The 26,192-nt window shown below is 50.3% G+C and overlaps 2 protein-coding genes across 6 annotated transcripts; one reads left to right on the forward strand and one right to left on the reverse strand.

Annotated features, from left to right (window-relative positions):
- Positions 1 to 644: 644 nt before the first annotated feature.
- Positions 645 to 17,354, reverse strand: ZIC4 (Zic family member 4). 5 transcript variants are annotated; one of them, XM_036017888.1, is made up of 4 exons: positions 16,837 to 17,354; positions 13,133 to 13,217; positions 6,514 to 7,131; positions 645 to 2,069 (listed from the first exon to the last, which is right to left on the reverse strand). In XM_036017888.1, the coding sequence occupies exons 2-4, from the start codon at positions 13,200 to 13,202 to the stop codon at positions 1,711 to 1,713; spliced, it is 1,047 nt and encodes a 348-aa protein (XP_035873781.1). In that variant the 5' UTR covers positions 13,203 to 13,217; positions 16,837 to 17,354; the 3' UTR covers positions 645 to 1,710. The 5 variants fall into 5 exon arrangements, with proteins under 5 accessions (XP_035873781.1, XP_035873782.1, XP_035873785.1 ...); XM_036017889.1 differs by having other exon boundaries at positions 13,133 to 16,348; XM_036017892.1 differs by lacking the exon at positions 16,837 to 17,354 and adding an exon at positions 15,552 to 15,709.
- ZIC1 (Zic family member 1) lies at positions 9,363 to 25,166 on the forward strand. Its single transcript, XM_028504679.2, has 5 exons — positions 9,363 to 9,373; positions 17,369 to 17,373; positions 20,175 to 21,643; positions 23,123 to 23,286; positions 23,970 to 25,166. The coding sequence occupies exons 3-5, from the start codon at positions 20,662 to 20,664 to the stop codon at positions 24,165 to 24,167; spliced, it is 1,344 nt and encodes a 447-aa protein (XP_028360480.1). The 5' UTR covers positions 9,363 to 9,373; positions 17,369 to 17,373; positions 20,175 to 20,661; the 3' UTR covers positions 24,168 to 25,166.
- Positions 25,167 to 26,192: the final 1,026 nt, after the last annotated feature.

The following is a 26,192-nucleotide window of genomic DNA, read 5'->3' on the forward strand; positions in this document are numbered from 1 at the left end:
GTCCACTCAGCCCTTGACCAGGCAGTTGCTGAGTCCAGTTGTAGTGGGGCAAAGAGGGGGTTGTAGTCCCCCTTCCACAAGGACACTAAGGATGTACTGGGGATATTTTTTTAAGGGACAATGAAAAGAATCCCATTACAATCGGGAAATTATTTATCTGATGTAACCGTGGGGCTGTTGGGCAGGAGTGAGAATTGTCTAATGTATCTGAAGAGGAGAGAGTAGAAAATCCAGCAGAGTGGCCAGGCCAGGACTGGCTTCCTGGGCTCAACTTTTAAAAGTAAGCTGTTTAGGGGCTCCCCCTAGGTGAGAATATCATAACCCTATTTATATCCAAATTCTTAGGGGACTGGGATGGGTCTGCTCAGGACTCCCCCTCCCCCTTCTTTTTCTTTCCTTATTCCTCTAAATTTCAACAAGTATTTCTGGGAAGCCTCATCCTCCCCAAAGGTGGCAGACTGGAACATAGGCTCCAATTTTTCATTTTTGGCAACAACGGCAAAGACTTTCATCTCCCCTGCCCCCAATATCTGGTTCTCTTTCTGGGGACTGAGAACCCAGCACATAAAATACACATAGAATCTAGACCCATTAGGTGTTTGCCTTTACAACATTTATTATTGCAGTTCATCTCTTAACCCCCTTCTTCACCCTTGAAAAAAAAATAAGAGCAACATTGTGCGATTTTTGACCATCACAGAATCGACACGATTTATCCAGACACTGTGGACTTGGTCGGATCCCTTCGCAGTGGAGACCTTGAATCAGTGACGTCATCGGCTCACTGCACTCCACCCCAGGGAGCCACAAGATTCCACAGGCAGAGAATGGACAAGGGTGGAAAGTGAAGGGAGGGTGATTGGTCTGGGGAAGCCCCAGAGCCTTGAATCTTAAAGCCCCTCTAGCACTCTTTTGTCTGTATTTCCACCTCCTACCCCAAGTTCGTAATGTATACAGGAAGCAAGTGGACAAGTAGTCTGACGTATCTGTACGCTTGGGCCAGTTCATGGGCAAAGGCATGTGAACTCAAAGGGCGATGCTGACACATTCTTTTCTCCTTTACAGAAGTAACTGGAAATATTTGAATCTGAAACTTGTGTATTTTTGTTTCAAAGGATAGCTGGGAGATGGGGAGTTGTAAGGAAGCAAAAGAGGAAGGAAATAGGAGGTTAGATATAAGTGATCCGAACTTCGGACCAGGGTCCAACTGGGAGCTGGGAGAGGAGTGAGGGCGTGGCAATCCCAGCGGCCCAAGCCTCAAGGAAAACAGTTCCCATCCTCTGAACCACAAGGACTTTGTGGTCTTAGGTTTGCCACCTGAAATTTCCACGATTGCACATAAACTCTCCTAATATATATTTTTCTTTCTGCCCGTCTTTATCCCAACACTAGTCATGACAGTGCCTGTGGGGGGGGGGGTACTGGGTGTGATTGTAGAACCACATTTAAAATGTAAATATGAGTATCATATCCACATTTTAAAATAATGGACATTTACCAACCAGCATCTTCAATGAGCTCTATTAGCTCTGACAGACCTTCCTTCCTTCCTTCCTTCCTTCCTTCCTCACCTTCTCTTCAAACCTCAAGGACCGGGCCTAGACTAGCACTCAGTGTGCTCAGAGCAGCAACCACAGCAGCAGCCCTAACACTAGAGGCGGCGGCGGCAGCGGCAGGGCCAGGTGCTGGCGCATGGCTTGGGGAAGCGGCTCAGGCAGTCGTGACCCAGCCTGCGCCTTGGCACACGTACCATTCGCTCAGTTCCGCGCCACGGGCCGCCGCCGCCACCGAGGAGGCCACCGGGAGTTCACGGCCGAAGTCCGAGGAAGGAGACACCAAGGTGGATGTCGTGGCCGAGTCGAAACCAGAGCTCGGAGGCGGCGGTGAGCGCCCGTGCACTTTCATGTGTTTACGAAGTGAGCTGGGGTGCGTGTAGCACTTGTCGCAGCCGCGCACTTTGCACGTGTATGGCTTGTCGCTCGTGTGCACGTGCGAGTGCTTCTTGCGGTCGCTGCTGTTGGCGAAGCGCCGCTCGCAGCCCTCGAACTCGCACCTGAAGGGCTTCTCCCCTGGTGGAGGCAACGCAGAGACATTAGTGCGTGGGAGCCGTGGCCCGGCTCGGCCTCACAAACCTCCCCAGATTTCTCCTCCATTACGTGGTAAAGAACCAGTAAAGATTTTCAGAAACCTTTGTGTTTGGCTCCTCGAGCCAGGCACCCCCTTCAAGGCGCGGAGGGCGCCTCCTGTGCGGCCTCCTGCAGACCTCTCCCCCTCCCCCTCTCCCGCCTGGGTCTGGGGGAGGATATGGAGGAGGAGCGAGAAAGACTCCATCTTAGTTGAGTTTTCACCCTGAAAAATTCCGATCTATTTCAATGGTTTTCCTCCAAATTTTCTCCACTCGGAGGCAGAAGCTCGTCTGCCCAGAGAACAGAGTTGACTGAGGGCTCTCATCTGCTCAGTTTAAAGTTGTTCCAGCCAAACGTCTATTTCCTGCCCACGGGTCCACCCCACACATACCCTACTCCTAGCCAAAAACTGTTTCCTAAAGAAGGTTTTTCGTAAACGACAAGGTGATGGAATGATTTAAGGATGCGCAGCCGATGCACACGGCATGTACATAATGTGGATTCTTGCAGTAGAAAAGGGTATTCTGAGCAATGATTCACTTCAGAGGCGATTTTTACGGGAAATGGAGCCTCCTCCCCCTTCCCTTCGACCCCCTGAGGGCAAACATTTAGCAGCATTCTTCAAATCTTGCCTGAACCGTCCGGGATCCCGCTACCTATGAGCGCCACGAATACTATTTTATTATGCTGCTCCAGCGGCCTCCTGGAGACGCTACCGCGAGCAGCCAGCTCTCCCAGTCCCCACTGCCTAAGAGGTTGACTGCCCCCCCACCCCCACCCCCACCGCAGGCCACCACACCCGGGAGTCCGGCCTCGCCAGCCTCAGTGAAGAGGCCCGCGCGGCAGGATCCGCCCGGACGAGCTTGCTCCGCAATGTATCACGCAACCGCACGAGCAAGGCGGCTTCGGTGTGAGAGCAGCTGCTGCAGCCAGGTCAGGCGCGTCCCCACGGACCGAGGGCCAGCGGACAGGCAGTGTAGCCCCGCGAGGGACGCCACTCCTGATGCGATGCTCTGCAGAGCCGCGGGAAGGCGCGAGCGCACGTTAGGGTGGAAACACTGGCCGACGACCCAGCTCCCATCCGGAAGCTCAGCGCCGGCTGGTTCCGCAGGCGTGTTGGGGAGGAAAGAACCTCGAGAGCCCGGAAGCCCGGGTCCCGGCTGGAGCTGCAGATGTGGCGGGATGGAGGGGAGGAAGTGTCCAGGCACTTTAAACAACTGGATGTCGCCCGGCGCTTCTGGCTGAGGAGAAAGGTACACGGCTGGAGAACTGTTGCCTTTGTGGTGGCTTCTCCATGACTTCCAGGAAAGACAGGAGCTCTGGGGACAGGTTTGCACAAACAAAGCCCCTGTTCCCTATCCTCGCCTACGCTCAGGTTCAGCCAGAGGTTTGCGCACAACCCTCGCCTCTTTGCAGCAGAGGTTTGTGAGTGGGTCGCTGCGCCCTCCTCCTGCAGGACTAGTTCTAGTGCAGCGGCGCACCGAGCAGTGCTGGAACCTGCTGTTTCTGGGACGCCGGTACAGGTTTATTCAAGAAATAAATAAATAAGCAAGCAAAGTAAATCAGTGTCTCTATTGACCCCTCGTCTTCGTCCCTCTAATCCCTGTTACTGTCTGCCAAACTAAAACTTTTCTTCCTCCTTTTTTCTTTTCTTTCTAAAATCTTACAAGAACCATGCATTTCAGGGCCTGCCAAGGAAAATAAGATTTGCTACGAAGACAGAGGAGGACTGGAATTTAAGGTTGATTGTGCTCCCCCCACTCCCCGCCACACACACACACTTATCCCATCTTGTGAGTGCCTCGTTGTACATTCACGTAAAACAGAAACAGTAATTTCGTCCCAGACGAGGAGTAGAGGCGGAAAAAGGCCGGGCACGGAAGGTAATTTGGGCGGCCTGGAAGTTCCGGGACCCCTGGGAGGCCAAGGGAGGCTGCGCCCCAGCGGCCTCGCGGCCTCCCCCAGTGGCTGGAGGCGCCCGGTCCACACTGGCCCTGAACCTCCGCCCCCGGCACCGCCTTCCGCTCGCTCCCTTTCGCCACGTCTGGGCCCCGAGCCCCGCCGGTGCCTGTGGGGAGGCCGAGGGAGTCCTGGCCCCTGCGGAGTGACCCGAGCACCCTGGGCTTGGGGCTGAGCGGCGGAAGGCCCGCGGTCTCCTCCCAGAAGCCTAGCTACGGAGAGAGGCCCCTTCCCAGCCCCGAGCGGGTCCTGCCGGACAAAGTTCGGTGGCTGCGGCGGCGGGGCAACGCGCTGGCGCCATATTCCCGCGCTAGTGGCTGAACCGGGTCGTCCCCGCCCCCGCGCGGTCTCTGCTCTACCTCGGACCCCCAGCCCTGCCTCTCGCTCTGTCCGCCGCCTCGGTGGAGGGGCGAGGCCGCAGCGCGGGGGCCGGGAAGGGCTCGGGGCGCGGGGTGCAGGGCCGCGGGCCCGAGCGCGCGGCGGCACCATTGTTCCAGGGCTGCAGCGACCGCCGCCGGGCGAGCCCGCCCGGCCCGGGATTCGGATCCGGAAGGATTTTAACTCCCGAGAAATCTTCAGCTCCTCTTCGCCACTTCCGCGATTCGAGGAAATGAAACGCCATTAATATTTGAAAAGGCAATTATTTTCCTGTTGAATCGAGAACTGTCTTCATGAATAATTTGTAGTGAGGTCTATTGCCATTTGAGAAACATTTTGTTGGTTTTCTCCCCCCCCCCCAACTTTTCATTATTTAGGAGGGGGGTTGAGAGAAACGCCTGAGTAGACCAAGAGAGACTGCAGATTTTTTTTTAACTGCAGCGATAATGAATCAGGACTGCCAGTGGAAAAGACGTAGTTAAAATTCTGTCCTGAATAGAAGTAAGCCTGAGCCAGCCCGGGCACACTGAACTTGCTTCTCTGCTGTAGGTCGATTGCACTAAGAATTTAACCATTTTCTGCTTCACGGACTTCAAACAGTAGGCCGGCAAAGAGCAGTACAAGTTTGTTTGTTTAAAACTCCCCTGTCATTAAAAATGAGTTCCTTCTCTGGCTTAGGACAGCGTGTCTACCTTCGCGGCGTGGAACGCCGGCTTGCAGAGAAGCCGGCCTGTGGGCGGTGATCAGTTCCTCGCCTCTTCCCGCCTCTCCCCTCCCCCCACGAAACTTTGAGGTGGGGGGCAGGAGAGGAAAGTGCTCGGGAAGGGGAGGCATCCTGGAAACAGCTCCGGGAAACAATACGCTTCCAGACATGCTCGGAAATAAAGTGGGAGACTGACTAAACGTGGACTTTGGTCTGGCCTCCGCGTGTGCCTGGGTCCTGGCCACCGACCTTCCCCAAGATGGCAGGGTTTGTAGCAGAATGCGGGATTTCGCAAGCTTCTTTCCCAGGCATTGCCAGCCTGAGGGAGCTTTTTTTGGTTCTAATAATTACCAACAATTTTCACTAATAATAGAGGTGAGTAAAGCTGAGTCCAGAGAGTAGAAGTGGGGCATTAGGCTAGAACAACGGTCCCCTTACCTCACCCCCAGTTCACCCACCCCACTGCAAAAACAAAACAAACAAAACAAACGCACAAAAACAAACAGGGGAGGGAAGATGTTGCTCAAACTTGGGGTGGGAGGGAGCAAGAAAATCCTAGCTAAGTAGAGTACAAACATCTGGCTGCTAAACTAATTAATGTAACTTCACAGTCTGTTCTGGGAAGTGTGAAAACTTTCTCCCTGCAATCGCATTAATTAGAGATGCTTCTGGCCGGAGAAGTTCAACTTTGCAGGCTCTTGCCCTGGCTCCTTTTCTTTCTGTTAACTAGAACTAACAGATGTGGTTGACACATGTCCCCATTTCACTTAACAGCTCGGTAAATGACATTTAGGGCGATGAGTCTCCTTGGATCTCTGCTAATGCAGAAGGGAGAGGTTCTCAAAGGTCCCAAGTGTCGAGTCATCAAGACTCCAAAACAGGGCCAAAGGCAGCCATGGACCCCAAATCCTAAAGAAGGCGCCTAGGGCCGGATGACTCAGTTCAGGTGGTGGTCAGGTTGTTAGGCTGGAGGAGTGCTCGCCAAAGAAACCAGGAAAAAGTTAAATTGCTCCTATGTCTTTAAGACTTTGGGAAACAGTGCTATTTTAAATACCTTAAAATCAAACTCAACCAGTAGCAAGCACACATTTGCACACCCAGAGACCCAAGCACGTTCACCCTCGCTCCCCAGAGCAGAAATCCCGTATTATCCTCCTCACTATCAGCTTTGAGGACTTCTGTGACTCTAATAGAAGGGTGTAATTAATTTTTTATGAACTTGGCTTATGGAAACACCAAAATATCCCCCCTCTCCTCTGGTGGAACTTGAGGAAATCCAGCCCGAGGTCCCGGAAGAGGCCGCCTGCTTCCCCAGAGGATTCGCCTGAGATAGTACCGAATACTGACCTGTGTGAGTTCTTTTGTGTATTTTGAGATTTTCTGATCTAGCAAAGACCTTCCCACACCCCGGGAAAGGACAGGGAAAGGGCTTCTCGCCCGTATGCACGCGGATGTGATTTACAAGTTTGTATTTGGCTTTAAAGGGCTTGCCCTGGCGCGGACACTCCTCCCAGAAGCAGATGTGGTTGGCCTGCTCCGGGCCGCCGACGTGCTCCACTGTGACGTGCGTGACCAGCTCGTGCATGGTGCTGAAAGTTTTGGAGCAGAGGAGTCGGGGCGCGGGGCCCTCCGCAGCCAGCCACTTGCAGATGAGCTCCTGTTTGATGGGCTGGCGCATGTAGCGGAAGAAGGCGCCGGGACCATGGGGTGCTGCGAGGTTCACGGTCAGGTTCATGCTCCCGTAGCTGTGCAGGGCCGCTGCAGCGGCCAGGGCATCGCTGCGGGCCACGGGTCCCGGCGCGAAGGGTTCGGGCCGCGCGTACATTTCTCCGGGGAGCCCCAGACGCAGGAGTCCGTTCAAAGTGCTGCTGGAGGAGGCCTGGGGAGGCTGTTCTTGAAGGCCAGGGAACACCGAGGGGCTGGAGGCTGCACCAAGCTGGGGGCCATGGTGTCCGAAGCTACTACCTGTTGTCGAGACAAACAGCGAGAGTGAGAACCGGGAGCAAGAGCTGAGCGTTCCACCTGGCCCCGGGGGGCAGGCCCAGCCCAGCCGCACCACGGCCCCTGCCTTCAGCGCGGAGACCTGGAGCCAAACAGCGGCGACAGCAAACTGGGTAGACCGCGCGAGGCTGAGCGCCTCCGCTGAGGCTGGGCTGGGTGGCTGTTGGGTAGAGCCCCCTGGCGCTCCATAAACCTGAGAGGGATAGATGGTGGCGGCACAGCAAGTGAAAAGGACGGTGGGGCGTGCAGCGCTGAGTCTGAGGGCTGTTGGGAGTCCCCGGGCTCTGCTCCAGGGAGGTCCGACCGGCTCGCCAAGCCTACTTCGGCGACCAATTCTCTGGGGCGCTCGGGGTCCCAGAGCTCCGAGTGGTAGTGGGGCTGAGGGCAGTGGGGATGTTGTACTTGGTGGTGATAGTGCTGAAGCGCCTGGGCCATATATACTAATTTCAGCGCCCAGCTCCGCTGGGAGTGGGCGGCCTGCTGCATCGGGGCTCACACTCCCCGGAGCTCTCCACGTCGGCCAGTTCAGGCCACCATCACCTGACAGTGTGGAGGGGAAAGAACAACCACGAAAAGCTTCTGCGAAGTTTCCGCCCCCCCCCCTCAAGTTTTGAATTGTGACTTCCCCCCAACCCCCTCTCTCGGTCTTTAAAGCCTACTTGAAACCCGTACACTACAGAGGCAGCAGCGGGGCGCGTGAGGGCGTGAATGGAGATTCGGGCTGCTGCCGGGGCCCGCGGAGAGGAACAATCGTCTAGGTCGCCCATTGGCCTGCCGCCCGGCCCGACGTCAGCGATGACAGGTCTCGCCGCACTCGGACACAAACGCGCGCGCGCGCGCGCACACACACACACACACACACACACACACACAACTCCTGCTCCTCCTCCAGCCTCGCCCTCCTTCGCCCCACAGCATGTATTGCTTCTACTGCTCATGCGCTCTGACCCGAGTACGGACGCTTTTCGGTCCCCCGAGCCTCCTCCCCCTCCGCTGCCTAAAGCTGGGTGGGTCTGCTGTTGGAAGTGAGTGGGTCTTGATTATGCCTCCATTCTCCACGACTTTGGGGAGGAGTGTTTCTCTGCACACCTCCTCGGGGCAGCCCGAGTGCACCCAGCCTTCCCTGGGCTGATGGGCAGCATCCGGCCACCTGGCGCACTGGGCAGGTTTCAGCGGTTTGTCCAAGGGGCAGGGAGAAAAGATCGCTGCAGCACAGGAGCTCGGAAGCAAAAGAGCTCCTAGGCTAGCACCCTTTGAGCTTAATTTTATTTTCTTCTCCGAAGTATCTCTTTCTCTCTTCCCTTCTCTTTCACTCTATCTCTTTCTCAAACACAGACACACTCACCCCTCTCGCAAAGCCCAGACCACACCACGCCTTCCAACTTGTATCCTTTCTTCTCCCTTCCTCCTCCCCCTTCCCCTTCCCACTCCTTTTATCTGCTTAGCCTTGGTGGTGCCTCCCCCCCCCCCCCCCCCCCCGGTGCCTAGCGCTCTCACGGAGGTTTGAACCCAAAAATCCTGCCCTGACCAGAGCCAGGAGTGGGCCAGAGGAGGTGATGACCTGCAGAGCCTGACTTCAAACCCACACAGACCTCCAGATAGGAGCTAAGAATCGTCCCAGCCACAAACCACACAGAACCGTGGGCGGACTGGCCAAAGAAACAAAGGGGAGGGTAGCAAGAAGGAACTTTTCCTCACTTCCCTGTCACTTTCTGTCAGGTCTTGAATTCTGTAGACCCTTCCGCCAGACAGAGCCTTTGGGAAAGGGGACTTAGGGGCCACTTACACTCTCAACCCCTGCCACTTGTTGCCCGTGTCCAGAGTCTCTGCCTTCTTCCTGTTTGCTTTCAGGGCTCTAAGCAGAGTGGACGCCACTCTGGACCTAGGCTGTAAAGAGGGACTGAGGGTCCATGCCCTCCTATGGCAGATGCACTCCCTAGCTTCAAGTTCCACAGTCTTGGCGTGGGCCGGGGGGGGGGGGGGGGGGGCGGTGGCAGGTGGGAAAGAAAGTTCAGTTCTGGCCCAGCCCTGTGTGGCTAGGAGGGATGAATCCTTTATTTGTGCCGACCCTCTAGGGCCGCCTATATTGCCTGGCAATTTGAAGGCCTGCTGGCCTCGACTCTTGCCTTTGTCTCCAGCCAAAAATGCCAACCTAAGTATTTGGGCTTCCCTGCTGGCTATTGAAAGCACCCCAACTCAGAGAAAAGTTTTTTTAAGAGAAGTTTAAATGGTTGAGTAAAAGATCTTGAACCCTTAGTAAAGGTGAAAAGTTTGGACAGATTGCAGGGAACTTGGGCTCAGGGTTTATCCAGCTGCCCCACCCATTGTCAGCAGCAAGGACTATTCTCATACGGATCATGGTCAGTGAATAAATATTTCTTTTTTAAAACGTAATGAACTAATTTATAATGGCTGGCAGGTTCTTTGAGATTTTCTTCACCTAATGCATTGTTCCCCTTTGGAGCGCATTTTGGTGAGTGATTAACTTTCACAACAGCTTCCCCTGGCTTCGACAAGTGCAGGTCTTTCTGCTGCTCTAGCCAGAAGAGCTTAGGCAATGCTACCCAATAGACACTGTGTTAACATAAAAAAAAAAAGTTGAAGGAGAGCATTTGACAACCCAGTCCTGGTCTGTTCTGGAAACCAAGGGCTCCCACAGCAGTATTGAGACTACACTTTGAGGATTTGTCTGCTTTCCTGGCCTTCACCCTCTCCCACACTCTCACTTTTTGGGATTCACCCCTCAGCCTATAGGCCCCTCCTCTCTTTGGTCACCTGCCCTGTTTTTCTTTCCTCTAAGCCGGGTCAGGTGTGATCTCTACCTCTTGCGAGGTGTTCTTAATGTCAGTGAGTGGTTTCAAGGCTCCCCACTGTTCAGGTGTCTGTTGAATGATGCAGTTTTCTAGGCCAGTGGGGGCTGAACCCATGCAGGGCTCCAAAAATAACAAAGATCAAAACCAAAGACCCAAACGTGTGTGTTCCTCCCTGGGACCCCGTGGCCAGCTGTTTCCCCTAAGCATCCCTTAACACAGAGCTTAGTCATCTCCTCCTGCAGCACTCAGGCTTCAGCACAGGGCGCATCTGCAGCAGCTCAGCAATTAAAATATTTTATTTCCCACCTGAACTTAGCTGATAGACAACCTACTGTTTAGATGTTTGTCAAACTCACCCTCCACTTTGACTTCCATTAAAAATCTGATTTACACAAGTATGTATCTCTTCATATAAACACCTTGACCCCACCTGCATCAAAATCTTTGAATAACTCTACAGAACAAAGACATTTAAGTCATTTTAGTCTGTATATCCTTTTGGGACCCTGGTAAATCTAGTGAATTTTTATATTACTGTGTTTGTTGCCCACATTTGTAATAGAATAAAGTGATTACTTTCCATTAAAAGGTGGTGAAAATAAAGATGCTTTTTTCCCTCATTCAAATTTGCAGAGTCCTTGAATTCTAAGCATTGAGTCTGTGGACTCTAGGGATAAGAAACAGGGGTTTTATACACAGGAACTGTTAGTACACTACAGGCTCCCTTTTAATAACTTTACCCTGAAAAACTTTGAACATGTGTACGGTTTTCTGTGCCAACAGCAAAAGGGTAGATACATCTGATTCAGCCAAATTCACCAACAGTTACCTGGCCCCATGGAACTCCCTCCCAGATGCAGCCTTCTCTTGAAGCACTGAAAACATCTGGACTCATCCTGGGTTGATGCTTCTTGAGTAGTCAGGGGTCAGTCAACCTGCAGGTCAGTGAGATTGCCTGATCCTTGCAAGTTTCTCGGAGCCACAAGGTTCACTCCTTGGTTGGCTAAACATAGAATGGGACCAGACATTCTCTAGCAGGGACATTTCCCAAGGGACAGAGACAGGCAGGAAAAAAATTAATTTTACCCACTAATATTTATAAACAGGGAACTTTGCATGATTGCATAAGGGTCTTCAAGGCTTATCTCTGAAAGTACCACTAAAGCAGTATCCAGCTAACCACAAAAGACAGGTGGGGCACCAATGCCAGGGAGGCATATTTTAGTTTTTATACACACTCCTTTTAGTTTCCCAGTGCTCAGGTATCAAGGAGTTCAGGTTTCACTGACTATTTATTGGGCAGGCTGAGGAGTAGTATCCCCCTCAGTGGTCATCAGAATTTTTCTTTCAGAAAGTTATCTCATCACACTTACTCCCAATATCAAATGCTTGGCTGGAACATTCTTTTCCTAACAATTTTGGAGTTTACAGCATTATTCAGTCTACTTTCCAGCTTGATTTGCATTTTAAAAAGACATTCTTCAGTCCAGAGATCTTTCAGCAGAGGTCAAAGAAGCTCTGGAGGCTTTCTTGGGTACCTGTTTGAAAAACATTTCACCAACAGATCCTAAACATCCCCCCAGTGCCCAGAATCATGCCCTCACTACCCTTGTTTGTCCCAGTCAGGCCAATGCAACAGCATAAACTAAACTGATTTTCTAGTCCTGTTGTGTAGACATATGACATTTGATGATGCTACCATCTGCCAGAACTCCTCACATCAGTGGCTTAAATGAGAAAAATGCCTGACTTCTCCCTTGGAAAGGAAAGAAATGGGGTAAATTTCAGAACCATAACTGGGCTATTTTTCAATTTTGTTCTTTTAAACAATGCTAAATAATGATGATCTGTTTCAGGTTATGTGTGAACCAGTATTCTATTAGCTGAGAATTGCACAGAGCCTGGCCAAGCATAAGCCATTTTGTATGAATGTTCTGTATCTAGATCTGCAGTGACTTGTTCAACCTCTCCCCCTCTTGTTTCTGACCAGGTTACCATCCAAAAACGAGGGCCAAATCTCTTCATAAGCTATTCACAGACAGACTTCAGGAATTCTACAGTGAGAGTTTGTCTCTATTCTTATGGGAAAATAATAACTTAAGATCCTAGGAGCCACTGTATGTCCAGGCCCAGATTGTACAAAGAAGATGAGATCTATCAGAATTTGGAAGACATTCCTTCCCTTTGGTATGCAAGTTTGGGTTTGGGTCATCATTGATGGAACTGAATATGCAAGAAAATATACTTGGATAGAATTTAATTTTCAAGCAATGGTTCTATAAAACATCTTTTAGCAAAAGATTAAAAGCATGACTAAAAGATCTTTCAGAACAGCATTGAGGAACTAAAATAACTGAATTTACATTATAACCACATTTCTCTTGGGAATTCTGCCATCAAATCAACCCAAAATAATAGAAGAGAGCCATTTCCTGAGTTGTCATTTAACTTTTGTTAAGAAGGTTGCTTTTCCTATCAACAAAGAAGCATCTTGGGGGCAACCGCCAGCTGGTGGTGTGGTTGAAATGGGGAAAACTATATGCCTGGAAGGGGAAACACCCAACCCTAAATCATATGCTTATTCTAAATGGAATATTAAATTAAATTGTTCACAATGAAGGCATTCCTGACCAAGCGGCTGTCAGTCACTCCCTGTTCAGACACCACATTGTGGGAATGTCATCACCACCACATTGCAGAAGGCTGGTGTCCCTGGTAAAGATGATGCATATCATGTAAACCCCATCACCAAGATCAAAGTCTGCTTCTTTCATGGAAGCCAATACATGTCAAACCTCATTCCAATCAAATCGTCTGGAAATGAATTCAAGATGAATATGTCATAGAATAATGTGACAGTGGAACTGCAGAAGGTCAAGGGTGGTTGTTTCAATGAGAGAGTCATCAAATATTAATTCTAGAATGTCCAGATGAGTAGGCATTGAGGGAGGTTAGTCAGATGCTGGTGGGATGTTGAGTAGCTGATTTGTGTGCAAAAGCATGAAACACCAAGGTGTTGTTCGAAGTTTCATTTGAACTCAAGAAACATCCCTAAACTCACAACCAACATAAGCAAAAGATAAAACCAAACTTCCTACTTAAAAAAAAAGTACCTTCAGCAAAGCAAAATTCAAAATAAGATTATAACTTACTTGACTCTTTCAGAGCATTTCGGTAAAGTCTTAATCGTTTCCTCATCACCAGAGAAGTCTTGTATCTCATTTTCTTACTTTGAGCCTATTAGGGAAAAAAAGAGGGTCAGTCACTAGGTGAATAATTTTATACATGTTTGTATGACAAAATTTTGTGGCCTGCATGTGTGAGTGAAAGAAAGTGTTGATTTGAGGAGTCTTTCAGTCTGTCTTTGAACATTTTCAAATTTGGCATTAAAAAATGGAGAGAGGGAGAGAGATCTCCTCTTATTTATTGCAAAACAATGTATCATTGATGATAAAAAAATAGTAAAGTCATAATCTCCCAATAAGATTTTAATCTAAAACACATGTATTGATCTCCCTTACATGTAGAATTAAGCACCCTTTCGGTCAGTCAGTGTTCAAACATCTCTAACTTTTAGAATTTGAATTTATTTTATGAGAAGCCTTCATTTTTTTTTTCAGTTTATGGAATTTAGTGAGATGTAATGGGAAAGGCTGGGAGGTTAGCCGATTAAAAATTGTGTTGTAACTATTGAAACTGGGAGTAAAGGAATTTCTTTGCAAATGTCTAGATCCTGTTCTACCCTGGTGGTATGGAATCCCTTACATGGCTTCTTCCTCCAGAATTCATCACTGCTTGATTTTTCAAAGTTAATATAAAATTCCCCAGATTGGGGGGGTGGGGTGGTTATCATTTCTATCATCTGGCCCTGGCTGTCTCATTTCTTATTAAAGAAAGTCAGAAAAAACCTGACCCCTCCCCTCAAGATATTTACATACTTTATCAGATTCACTTTGCTAATAGAACCACCGAGGCTTTGGCCATCTTAAAGCCTGAAACCCACCCCAGCGACCTCTGCATCTGTCAGGAGAGGAAAGGCATCAGAGCAGCAAAACACAGGCAATCCACCCAGCCCCAGCCCTCAATTTGGCCTAGAAAGACAAACAGTCATTGAAAAGGTCTCAGGCTGGACAAACACAGCTAGCCCTCTGTCAATGAGGAGGTCTGCTTGTCTTGACACTCCAGCCCACAGAACAGGCAGTTGTTTAACTTGTTGAACCACAGGCTAAATCCAAGCGGTGCTCTGCTATCTCAAAGACTTTCCAGTTCTCTATGTTCAAAGATCTCTTTCTCTCAACCCCCAAACCAGGCTTGAGATAGTTTGGTGTTTTCACCCTTTTCTCTCCCTTCTTTTCTAGATCTAAGCCTGAGGGGTAGGGGCTGGATCTAGGGGCTGGGGTAAGGGTGTAGACTCACCGGTTCCCAAAGGGTTTTATTTATTTTCAATTCTCTTTAATCAAAAGGCACTCATCCCCAAAGGTATTAAGCTTCTTCCCGCACAAATCAGGAGAGAAAGGAGGCTCAACTTTACATTCTTACAAAGAGTGGCATGCTGGGTGCCTTTACTCTAAAATTTCCTCATGGTAGCATATCTGGTGTGAAAAATGTCCTGGTTGGTTGGAACTAATAGAATTTACTTTTTGCTTCTGAAGAAAATGGGTGTGAATTTCCCTGGAGAGTTCTGTCCACCCACAATGCTGCCCAAACCCTGCATTTAAGAGGCCCGTATCACTTCCATTCCCAGGTCCTGCAGTCTTTTGTGCATTACAAACCCACAGGCATGCAAACAAGTGTTGCAGTGGCTAGACTTCAGGCAGGCAACTGGAACCTTAAGCTGCTCTCTGTAACAGCTCCATCACCAGTCAGAGCAGGGATCAAGGGTAAATATCTTCTCCTTTGGTTCATACTCCGACCCTACTTAGCAAGCTACTCATCCCATTGAAGAAGGAGTGAGTGAATTGGGAGCAGACCCTGGGCCTCTAGACCTGAGATCTCCACCACTGTAAGAATTTAAAAGCCTTGAAAATGCTAGGCTTGATTATCCCTCCAATGACTCCTGACTTGTCTTCTCACACCAGCCCCAGCCACTGAATCAACAGTCAGGAACACAATCTGGAGATTTATTAGAATCTCCCTGCTTTTCCATACCTTGAGAGGAGGAAGAGGTCCCAGCAAGCCCAAGTAAATTAATCATGCTGGTGGAAAGCCAAGAAGGTAGGCCAGTGGGTACATGCAAAGGCACAGTTTTTCTTGTGAAACACAGAGGCTGCATATTGTGGGTTTACCTTAGCATGTGTGGCTTATTCAAGGTCTGAGGTCACCTGCAGCCTGCTTCTCAAGCTAAGCAATCTAGTCCCCAAACCTTCAATGCTGCTCCACACTGATTGACCTGCAGGCTCTCCCAAGAAGCAGCCATGCTCCCCTGTCCTCCACAGCTCAGCAGATGTGGACGCAGAGCAGGTGCCCTTGTAGACGGCCCAGGAGCTCCAAAGCCAAAGCCAAAAGGTCTCCCCACCTTTGTCAGCTGCACCCCGCACCTCCCTGTCTCCCCTCTACCAGGCTCTCCAATACCAGGAAGTTGGGGTGCGAGGATGGGTCTTGTGGCGGCCTTTTCTTATTCTTCTGTTTCCTAGAGGGAAGATCTCGGGTTTCCTCAGCCCCGGGCTGAAGGCTAGGCGACTTCCCTGTGTCCACAGTAGAGTTTGTATTAGTCGCCTGAAGCACCAGCCTGAATATTTAACTATCCCTTGGAACCACCGCCCCCCCTCCCAATCTGCCCACGGCTAGATGGAGGAAGGGAAGGTGGTACCTCCCTGTGGATTGCTGTGCTGCCAGTGCAGTCGGAAATTTTCTCCCCAAGGGAGGAGAAATAGGACCTTGAAATCCAAAGGGTTTTCCTGGCAGATGGTGCCAGCCAAGGTGCAACTTCCAGCTCCCCTTCTCCATTCCTAAGATCTAGCTAGGTCCCAACCGTCCCCATGGACAATTCATCAACCCCAAGCTTTCCCCGTCAAGGCTTTGATGTAGTCCTGGTTTTCACAGCCGACCCCGTTCGGGCCTCCTTTCCTGTAATTTACAGTGTCCCGCGTTGTCTAGGGCAGTGCCCAGGATCATAGGTGGCTGTGGCCTGCTCCCAGGAGAACTAGTCCTAGCCTTCGTTTGCACTTGAGAGAAAGAAAGCCAAGTCCCAAACCCGGCAGGCGGCGCGCAGAGAGCGGATCTCAGCAGTCAGCGTCCTGAGGCAGGACCGGGAACAGCGAGGGCAAGGATCCAGCCTCGCGGCTGACCCAGCCAGCATCCGCGGTCACTTTGGGGCGGAGAAGTTCCATCATCTTTCTGCCAGCCAGGCTAACTTGGCTTCTTTGACCCTGGGGAGGAGAAGCCGAGTTCCTCCAGCCATCCTCCCAGGGGCAAAGCAGAGAAGCTGCCTTCTCGGGCCCGCTTACTCTGCGCGAGGGAAGTTCAGGGCCACTACTCCCATTCCCGTGCTCACGGTGGGACACCCGGGCAATTTACAAGGAGATGAGGTAGGGAGGGCGGACCCGCAACCAGCTGCTCTGGGTCTCCTTGCTAGTGGAAGCTCCATTCGTTCCCCTTGCCCCCCTCTCCTGGGGAGAAGGAATGGACTCATCCCCATCGCTGCCCCCAGGCAGAAGAGCCCCCTCCTCCCCTCCCTGTCACTGGGGTGGGGCCAATATCCACGGTTGGGGGGCTAAAGAGGGAGGGGATCAGGGGAAAAAGTCTAGATGGGCCTCTCCCCCAGTGGGGTTTGGGTGCCAGTGGTCCCGATAAGGGAGCTTGTTAGCCAACTGCTGAGGGTACAAGTCCTGTCTGCCCCGTGGACTCACGCACTTACCTCGCTCCACCTGTTGCTGGGATCGCCTCATTTCTGCACATCACTTTGGGGTGGCTGAGGGGGGACCATACACCCCTCCAAGCCTGTCTTTTGTGGTTCCAGTGAGGCAGTCATCCTTCATTTCTCTTTTTCCAGCTTTCGGGAAGCAGTTAGGGAATGTATGATGAAGCAGAAATGAGCCGTCAGGATGATATTTTAATGGCTTATATGTCACGTTGGTGCATGTGGCTTTGAACTGGAGCCGCTTTGGTTTCCTGCAGAGAGCGCCGCAAATCCCACTTGATAACTTCTACAACCCACAACTTTTCCCCCCTCCCCACGCATTCACTCGTACCCTGAATATTTGGACTCTTTTCCTAAAAATACTCTCTTGTCAATGTCCCCATTGGATTTTTCACGGACTGGAGAGGAGAAGACTGACTTTTCTTTTTTGAAGAATTATTTTTTCCTCTTTCCCTCCCAATGGCTACCCTTCCCCCTCATGTTCCCTCCCTTGTTTTTTTTTTTTTTTTTTTTTTTTTTTGAGAGGGAGGAGAGGTGGGTTCAATATTTGTTCTCCCTAGTGAGAGCAGTACAGCCTCTAGAGAAAACTTCTAGCAGATAAGGTTTTTATAACTGCATTGGAGTAAAGATCCAACCTCCCCTTGTAGGCAGTAGAAAACACTTAGTTCAAAAAAAGATATATCAAAGCTACTCAAAGTGTGTAAATTTTTTTTAAACCACCCCTCAAGCCTGAGCCCTTTTCTATCATTCCCCATCCCTGGTCCAAAGTTGGTGGGGAATGCTTGGCTGCTGCACTCCGACTTGTTGCTAGGAACAGAACATTTGATTTTTTTTTTCCTTGCTTCAATGTCTCTTTCCCAGCACAAGCACAAATGCTCCCCCAGGTCCTTTCAGACATGGGGAAACCACCCCAGATACACAAGTCGAGTTTTGATCTGGGAGAGCCTAGAGAAGGGAAGCTCAGTTCGCCAACCCCAGGCAAAAGTCTAGTTGATGAAAAGACCAGAAAACCAGAAAGGCTAAGAGCCGCCAGCTCCGATCCTGCCTTCCTCCAGCCTGTGCAGCTAGCTAAGGCGGGCGACCGGGCAAAACAAATTCATTTTCATTTTCCTCTCTTCCAACCACTGGTGAGTTTTTTAACTGGGCTGCCTGTGAAAGGATGAGTTGAGGTTTCTTTGTCTGCGAAAAGAGTTTAGGGCTCCAATTCAGCTGCAAATAAGCCAAATGAAGTTAGAAACAAAGGGCAAATTGAAGGATTCCGACTCTTGGCTTTTTGTGTTTTCCTTACTAGAAAATAATTAGACCTAATGAATATGCAGACACTTGGACTAAACCCTCAGGCCGGGCTGCTGGGTTTTAAACAGAGCTGCGGAGAAATGCAACCTTTATCCCCCCCAAACCCCCGCATCCGTGTGCATTTTTTGAAATGCATAAATGTTACTCGCCTTAATTGATTGAGTCACGGATTTTTTTCCCCTGCTTTTAAGTGCCATACTCTTCTACCTTTCAACAATCATTTTAATATATGGTCAATGGCTCTTTGTGGACGGGACAAAAAGCAACTACGCGCAGTTGTTGAATAGACTTTGCGCTGGGCAAAGACAGGTTAATCGAGGGCCGCATCGCGAAAACAAGCGAGTGTTGTATGTTTGCACTGAATCCAAATGTCTGCATTTTCCTAACTAAATCAAAGGGAGTGTTATTTCTTTTTCTGCTCACTCATCTGAAGGTAAGTAAATTTTCCCTGGCGATCAAAAGCCTGGTCGGCAACAAAGACCGCGCCCGCTTTTTCCACCGTCCTGGTGTGGCGAGTTGCGGAATTTCAATAACTGTGACAAGGGTGACTGATTTGTGAACTAAAAAAGGTTTGAATGTCACAAAATTTACATTGGTTCTATCTATCGGGGATTTAAATGCTAAAAAAGTATTCGGGATTTCTAGGGAGCTTTGGACAGTCCTGAAGAACAATGGCGCTTTGGGAAATTTACAGTTTTACCTGAATGAAAGGGGCCCCGGTTGGGAACAGGAGTGCAGAAGGAGAGGGTCATTGGGGGCAGACGAGGGAGACTAGGGAAAAGGGAGAAAAGAGAAGAATAACACAGGAGAGGAAAAAAGGAAAATCAGCAACAGTGTTTCCAATTTGCCATTTAAAAAATAAACACCCCAATAACCTGGAAAGTTAAGAGCTCTCATCTACCTGTGCTTATTTGGGAATGGGGGATAGGATGGATGCAGGAAACCTGATTGATTTGATAAAAATAAGAAAATCAAGGCCATTGGTTATCCTGAGGAATCTCATTTCGAGAAAAGAGAGAGCGGAGTGTCCATGTGTTCCGAGATCTTAAATTATAAACAGGAGGGGGACGAGGCAAGAGGGAGGAAAACTTCAAAAGGAGCAAATAACAAAAGCCTCCTTTGCAGCCCTTGAAGGGGGGGGGGGTGCGGAGAGGGGAGAACCAAAGAAAAGAAAGTTGCTGAATCGGGACATTCTGGAAGTGTCTTAGCTGTGTTTACCAACCCCATCCCCGCCTCCTGCACTCCTGGACGCCCGAAGTCGCTAACCGCTCCGCAAGAGCAGGTTTGAGGAAGGACAAGATAGATATAAGACAGACAGAGAGAAAGAGAGAGACAGAGAGAGAGAGAGACAGAGACAGAGACGGAGACAGAGAGAGAGACAGAGAGAGACTCGGACACGTAGAGAGAGACAGAGAGACAGAGGAGGAGGAAGAGGGATAAGGAGAGAGAGAAAACGTATGTGACTGAGAGATGAAAATGGAACGTAGCAAAAAAAGATTTTTTTTTCCATGAGAAGAGGGAGAAAATTTTTTTTTGGCCAAAAAAAAAAAGTTGCTACTCCTGGCAGCCGGGTTTGTCAAAAGAGGATGTCAAGTGCTTTACAATACCTGGGATTGATGAGGCGGGCGGGCCAATGAACTGCGCGCGGCGCCTCGGCGCGCCCTCAGTTGGCGCGGCGGCTGCGGGCAGGGGGGAGTGCGGGCGCACCAATCGGCGCCCTCGTCAGCAGCACGTGACACCTCCCCCTGCTCCCATTCATCAAGGGGGGGACGGTGTCTTCCTTTCAATTCATTTATCTGCAGGAATGATTGCTGCTATCAGTCTCGCGCTCACCGCCCGGCTGAGGAGGTGAAAGTTTCTCCCCAGGAAGATAAACCGCAAAAGACAATATTGTGCATGATTTGAGCCTTTTCTTTGGCTTTTTCTTTCTTGCTTTTTAGCTCCCCCCTTTTCATTATTATTATTTTATTATTATTATTTTTTTGGCAAAAAGCAGAGGGGAAAAAGGAGAGTGAAGGAGCGAGAGAGGCGAGCCTGAGAGAAAAGAAAGAGCGAGGGGCTAGTGGAGAAGTGAGGAGGGGCGTACGGCGCGAGGCGGAGAGAGAGCGAGCAGTTGCGGCTCCTGCGCTCACATTCCTCTATGCTACAAATCCGGGAGGAAGTTTTTTGGGGGGGCTGAGATGCTCCATGGTTTTCCCTGGGCAGCTTTGACGCGGGGTACTCTCGGCAAAGACTGAGCGGCGAGAAAGTGCAAGCCCGGCCGGCAGGGTCTGCTAGGCGGGCACAGCCCGCCTTGCTCGCGGCCCGCAGCCGTCCGGCTTCCCCGCGCTCGGCCAGGCGGGCTCCCCAGCGCGCAGCGCAGCTGCCTGCGGGCTAGGACTTCGCGAGGTGGGTCGACTCCTCCTCCCTCCTCATCTTCTTCCTCCTCTTCCTCCGCCTCCCATTCCTCCTCCTCCTGCTTTTCCCTTCTCGGCGGGCGAGGGTGGGGGGGGCGGGGGAGGCCGGGGCTCGCCCGGAGCAGCCACGATGCTCCTGGACGCCGGCCCCCAGTACCCTGCAATCGGCGTGACCACCTTTGGAGCATCCCGCCACCACTCCGCGGGCGACGTGTCCGAGCGCGACGTAGGCCTGGGCATCAACCCGTTCGCCGACGGCATGGGAGCCTTCAAGCTCAACCCCAGCTCGCACGAGCTGGCTTCAGCCGGCCAGACGGCCTTCACGTCTCAGGCGCCCGGCTACGCGGCGGCCGCAGCCCTTGGCCATCACCACCACCCGGGCCACGTCGGCTCCTATTCGAGCGCTGCCTTCAACTCCACGCGGGATTTTCTGTTCCGCAACCGGGGCTTTGGCGACGCGGCGGCAGCAGCCAGCGCTCAGCACAGCCTGTTCGCTGCTTCGGCCGGGGGTTTCGGGGGCCCACACAGCCACACGGACGCCGCGGGCCACCTCCTCTTCCCTGGCCTTCACGAGCAGGCGGCGGGCCACGCGTCGCCCAACGTGGTGAACGGGCAGATGAGGCTTGGCTTCTCGGGGGACATGTATCCGCGGCCCGAGCAGTACGGCCAGGTGACAAGCCCGCGTTCGGAGCACTATGCCGCGCCGCAGCTGCACGGCTACGGGCCCATGAACGTGAACATGGCCGCGCATCACGGCGCTGGCGCCTTCTTCCGTTACATGCGCCAACCCATCAAGCAGGAGCTTATCTGCAAGTGGATCGAGCCGGAGCAGCTGGCCAACCCCAAAAAGTCCTGCAACAAAACTTTCAGCACCATGCATGAGCTAGTCACGCATGTCACCGTGGAGCACGTCGGTGGACCTGAGCAGAGTAACCACATCTGCTTCTGGGAGGAATGTCCACGCGAGGGCAAGCCCTTCAAAGCCAAATACAAACTGGTCAACCATATCCGCGTACACACGGGCGAGAAGCCCTTCCCCTGCCCCTTCCCAGGATGTGGCAAGGTCTTCGCGCGTTCGGAGAACTTAAAGATCCACAAAAGGACGCACACAGGTACGGAAACCTCTGTCCTTGACCCCCCGCCCCCGTCTCCCTATGCATCCCGGACATAAGACCCTAAATCCAAAAGTCAGTGGTTGGGGCGCGAAAATCGGGCCTCGGTTGGGTCTGGGAGTTAGGTTCCAGCCGGTAGGCAGCGGAAGTTACGCAGATTTTTAGTTTCGTGCTTAAATTATGAAAAAGCATAAAAGGAGCGCACAGGGAGGATCCGGGAATATAGACCTTTAAAGGAGGAATATAAAAGGCCGGGAGAGCCAAGAGACACACCGGGTTTGCAGAGGCTTGGCGTGCACGAAGCCGGGGGAGGTGGCTTATTCCCGGAGGCGCAGGCAGCCGCGGCGGCGGCGGAGGCGGCCTCCGCAGCTCCAGCTGCAGACAAATCTAAATCTAAACATTTGCTTCCTGCCCACGTCCCCCTCTGTGCACCTTAGTGAAGTCTTTCCCAAAGGAAAGAACTGAGGAAATTGGAGGAGATCGGGTGAAGGGGCACAAGAAAGAAACAAAACCAGAGAGACAGAAAGGAGAAAGGAAGTGGAGAAAACAAACAAGGCGGACCAGAGGAGGCTTTTGGAGGCTTGTGCATATTTAAATAGTCCAGTTTTAGTAGTAACCTGTTTGTGAGCAGTCTTGAGGAGTTGGGAGTGTCGAAGAAAGGCAAAGATGTCTTTTTCTTTCTTTCTTTCTTTCTTTCTTTCTTTCTTTTTTTTTTTGGCCAATTAAATCCTATGAGGTGGTTTTCAAAACTCCGAATCCTTTACATCGGCCTTTAAAATAGAAACTGGTCGGGAACAGTTAAAAGAAAAGTTGGCGGAGAGCTCATGACTGTAGTCTGGGTCAGGCAGGCCATCCTGGGCCCGCTACTCCAACAACGCTGGGATCAGGTCTGCTTCCCTGTTCTGATTTTCCCGGGTGATTTCTGACAACCGCATATGGATCTTTGGGTTTATCGTCGCAGTCAGGGAAGAATTTGCGGCGCCGAGCTCTGGGCCGAGATTACATTATAAAATGTGTGTGTAAAGTGTAGGGTGGGGGAGGCGAGGAGGGGGTGCGGAGCGTCAGAGAGGGGTTTTGGGGGAGGAGGGAAGAGCAAAACAGCAGGAGAATCAGCCCGGAATGTGCAAATTAGAAACCAAAAGGTAGGTGCTGGCTCCCGAAGTCCTTTGGATAGCCACCAGCAGAAAAACCTGCTAGTGCTAAGGGATCTTAAAAAAATAAAATAAAAATCTAACAGGAATAATAATAATAATAATAATAATAGCAGCGGCAACAATAATAAAATATAGACTTAATTGGATTAGTAGTTAAAAATAATTAAGATATTTATAAATCTACTGCATATATATGACTTTACTGAAGATCCGGGTGTTTGAGCTTGCAACCTTTTTAATTTTTTTCATTTGTTTACATGAAAAAAAAATGCAACCACAGGTCTTGTTTTAATCAGTCCTGTCTCTTTCTCACTTTTCACGCCAGGGGAGAAGCCCTTCAAGTGCGAGTTCGAGGGCTGCGACCGACGTTTTGCCAATAGCAGCGACCGCAAGAAGCACATGCACGTGCACACCAGCGACAAGCCCTATCTCTGCAAGATGTGCGATAAATCCTACACGCACCCCAGCTCGCTGCGCAAACACATGAAGGTAATCGCCCAGCTCCTGCCACCCGCCTTCGCGCCAGGAGCCCACTCTGCTCCTCGGCCAGGACCGGCAGCGAGTGGCAGCCGGGAGGTGGCAGGAGCCGGTGGAGGCTGAGAGGCATCGGTTCCACGCTGCGGTGAGGGGCTGGGCAGAGAGGGCGGGGGTAGAAAAGAGGGTGGGAGGACCCCAGACCGTTCTAAATGTTTTATTTAATAAGAAAAGCAAAAAGAAAGTGAACACTCGATCAGAGGCAGCGACTGAATTTGAATCTGGCCCAGACCGGGAGCTAGGGCTGCGCCAGCTGGAGGACACGTCCGAATGTGTCGCCCTTGTGGCTGGCAGCGTTGGCAGAAGAGTTGGGGTCTTGCCCGCAGATCTGAGCGAGCAAAGCAGCGGCTGCGAGGTGGGGTGCGGGGACATCTGCTGCTCTAGCCTCAAATTCAGTCACCTCCTTCGCAGGTTTGGTTTTCTTTTGGGAGCCCCTAGGTCACTATCGCTCTCTGGAGAACTGCCTCTGCCGGCCGGGGCAGGACGACCCAGCCCAAGTCAAGTCCCGCGAGCGAGGCCTCCGCGGAGGTCGAGGGGTTGCAGGGCTCCCCGGAGAGGCGGCGCGCTGCCTTCACGGGTCCTGGGCGGCTGCTGCTCCGGGTCTTTATCTCCTTAAAAACTCGACTTTATTCCCGCAGGTCCACGAATCCTCCTCGCAGGGCTCGCAGCCTTCGCCGGCAGCCAGCTCGGGCTACGAGTCCTCCACGCCGCCCACCATCGTGTCTCCCTCCACAGACAACCCGACCACCAGCTCCCTGTCGCCCTCCTCGTCCGCGGTCCACCACACAGCAGGCCACAGCGCGCTCTCTTCCAATTTTAATGAATGGTACGTTTAAAATCAGAAACAAAACGCCGATCAAAAACCTATTTAAGAGACTGAACACACGTATGCAAAATATTACTGAAAGAACCCTGCGAATCAAAACAGCTCCCCCATCCCGCAATACTATTTTTTTGAACCTGCCGGTAGACCCAGGACCGAGTAAGAGATAAAGCACCAGACCTTTAATTTCCCCTTCTTTTTCCTTTTTTCCCCCCTTTTGGCAGAGGCTTGGTAGCCAAGGGGCGGGATGGGGGTCGGGGAGAAGGCGGCCGCCTGACCAAATGCTGCCAACCCGGTAGGCCAGCTCCTCATCAGAATTGGAACAGGCTCTCTGGGCTTCGGCTTTCTTTTTTTCTTCTTTGCATTCTTGTAAATACAGAATTATTAGCTTAAAACTGTACTGTTGGATTCTGTAAATAGTTATATCTCAGTTGGAACGGGCGGGTGGGATCGTGGCGTTGTGGTCTTTGCATTGGGGGGGAGGGGCCGGGAGGGCGGGGTTGGGGGAAGGGTGGGCGGCCAAAAGCCAACTGTTTGTACTGAATGGCAAGAATGTTCTAGTAAATGTGTACCAAAATGTGAATTACTTTGTACGATTACAGTCTCCACGTCGACCTAACAGAATATTATTGGTATTAATGTGTTTTTTTTGTATAAAGTGCAAACATTTCGTCCCAAAGTCTAAGTACTTTAGTGCAGTAAAATGTTGTTTCACGTTCTGTCAAGATTTCGTATAGTAGGAGCCTGGATCTGCGTGTCAAAACTGTTCCATTTGTTTATGTAAAGTGATATTAAAAAAGATATAAACTATAACTGTCAGTTGCTTTTGGCAAAAGATACAACCACATAATGTATATAATTCCTAGTTTCCATATTTATCCGCATGTAAAGGGCCGGTTTATTCATGTTACAGCTATTCAATATTTATGGCTAGAAGAACTCGTTATGTACACTTTAGTTTCCAGAACTGTTTGGTAACCTTTCGTACCTTATTAAAGATTCTTAAATCTCAGTGATTGTGGTAGGAATTTCTTCTTCACTCTCCCTCTCCCTGCCACCCCAGCAACCTGCTGCCTCTTCTGCCAGCCTTAGCAGTCCTTGGGAAAAAGCTCTCCAGTCTCCCTTGCCTTCCCTTTCTGTCATCGCAGGTTGTGTAAACGTGATAAATGAATGCTACCCTGCTGGCTCTCCGAGAGGGTGTAATTAGTATTTATATCAAAATTTATGAAACAAATTTTAGGCCGCAGTATAATTTAAATGACCTTTGCAGACGTGGAATAACAACCATAAAAATAACAGAAATAGATTGCACAGACGACATCAATATTAATGTAGACGAATTGTCAGAAGCTCAGGGCTCACTCTGTAGTGTTGCAAATGAACTTGCAGCAGAGGGTTCGACTGCCCCCAAATTAAATTCCCCAGGCTGAAACCAAGTTGCAGATTTACAATATCATATTTTAAATTGCTGTCTTCAATTAAGCCATTTATGGCTATAACTAATTTTCAGGATGTCAATGCATGCTTTTCCAGACCTTCCTTCTTTGTATAAAAGTAAATGTCCTTAAAGCGGTTTACTTATATTTCTTTAAATGTGATGCTAATTTAAATTAATTACTTTCTATGATATGTTATTATTACTATAATTTTACTGCTGTTATTAGTTCTCTCAAAAATACATCTAGGGAAGAGAATTATTTTATGTAATTTTATTATCTTTCTATCTCTTTTATTTATTTCTCATTTACTTAAGAAATTCGTTCCATTGGCTGGCATTGATACAGTAAATTTGTAAATGAGGAGACAATATAAAAAATCTAAATTACTTGTGCTTAATGACTGTAGCGGAACGCCTTTTCTCTAAATCAGATTGTCTTTCTTGCAGTTTAGTTTGATAGATTTGCAAGCTTTGCTGCTCCCTCTAAGTTAGCTGTGCTGGTAGGAATGGGAGCTTCTTTGTCTCTGGTTGTAGCTTGCATGATCGCCCCATTAAGCAGACAACGTAGCTGGAGATTACAAATCAGGGCCTTGGCTGTGT

The sequence above is a fragment of the Phyllostomus discolor genome, chromosome 2 (assembly GCF_004126475.2).
Source record: "Phyllostomus discolor isolate MPI-MPIP mPhyDis1 chromosome 2, mPhyDis1.pri.v3, whole genome shotgun sequence".
NCBI lineage: Eukaryota > Metazoa > Chordata > Mammalia > Chiroptera > Phyllostomidae > Phyllostomus > Phyllostomus discolor.

What these genes read in the sequence shown, in the direction of transcription:
- ZIC4 (XM_036017888.1), bottom strand. Translation starts at nt 13,202, where the DNA reads ATGAGATACAAGACTTCTCTGGTGATGAGGAAACGATTAAGACTTTAC. An exon ending in AAATGCTCTGAAAGAGTCAA is followed by an intron (nt 7,132 to 13,132) that starts GTAAGTTATAAT and finishes TCTCGACAACAG; the next exon opens with GTAGTAGCTTCGGACACCAT. An exon ending in ACACAAAAGAACTCACACAG is followed by an intron (nt 2,070 to 6,513) that starts GTCAGTATTCGG and finishes TGCCTCCACCAG; the next exon opens with GGGAGAAGCCCTTCAGGTGC.
- ZIC1 (XM_028504679.2), top strand. Translation starts at nt 20,662, where the DNA reads ATGCTCCTGGACGCCGGCCCCCAGTACCCTGCAATCGGCGTGACCACC. An exon ending in CCACAAAAGGACGCACACAG is followed by an intron (nt 21,644 to 23,122) that starts GTACGGAAACCT and finishes TTTTCACGCCAG; the next exon opens with GGGAGAAGCCCTTCAAGTGC. An exon ending in CGCTGCGCAAACACATGAAG is followed by an intron (nt 23,287 to 23,969) that starts GTAATCGCCCAG and finishes TTATTCCCGCAG; the next exon opens with GTCCACGAATCCTCCTCGCA.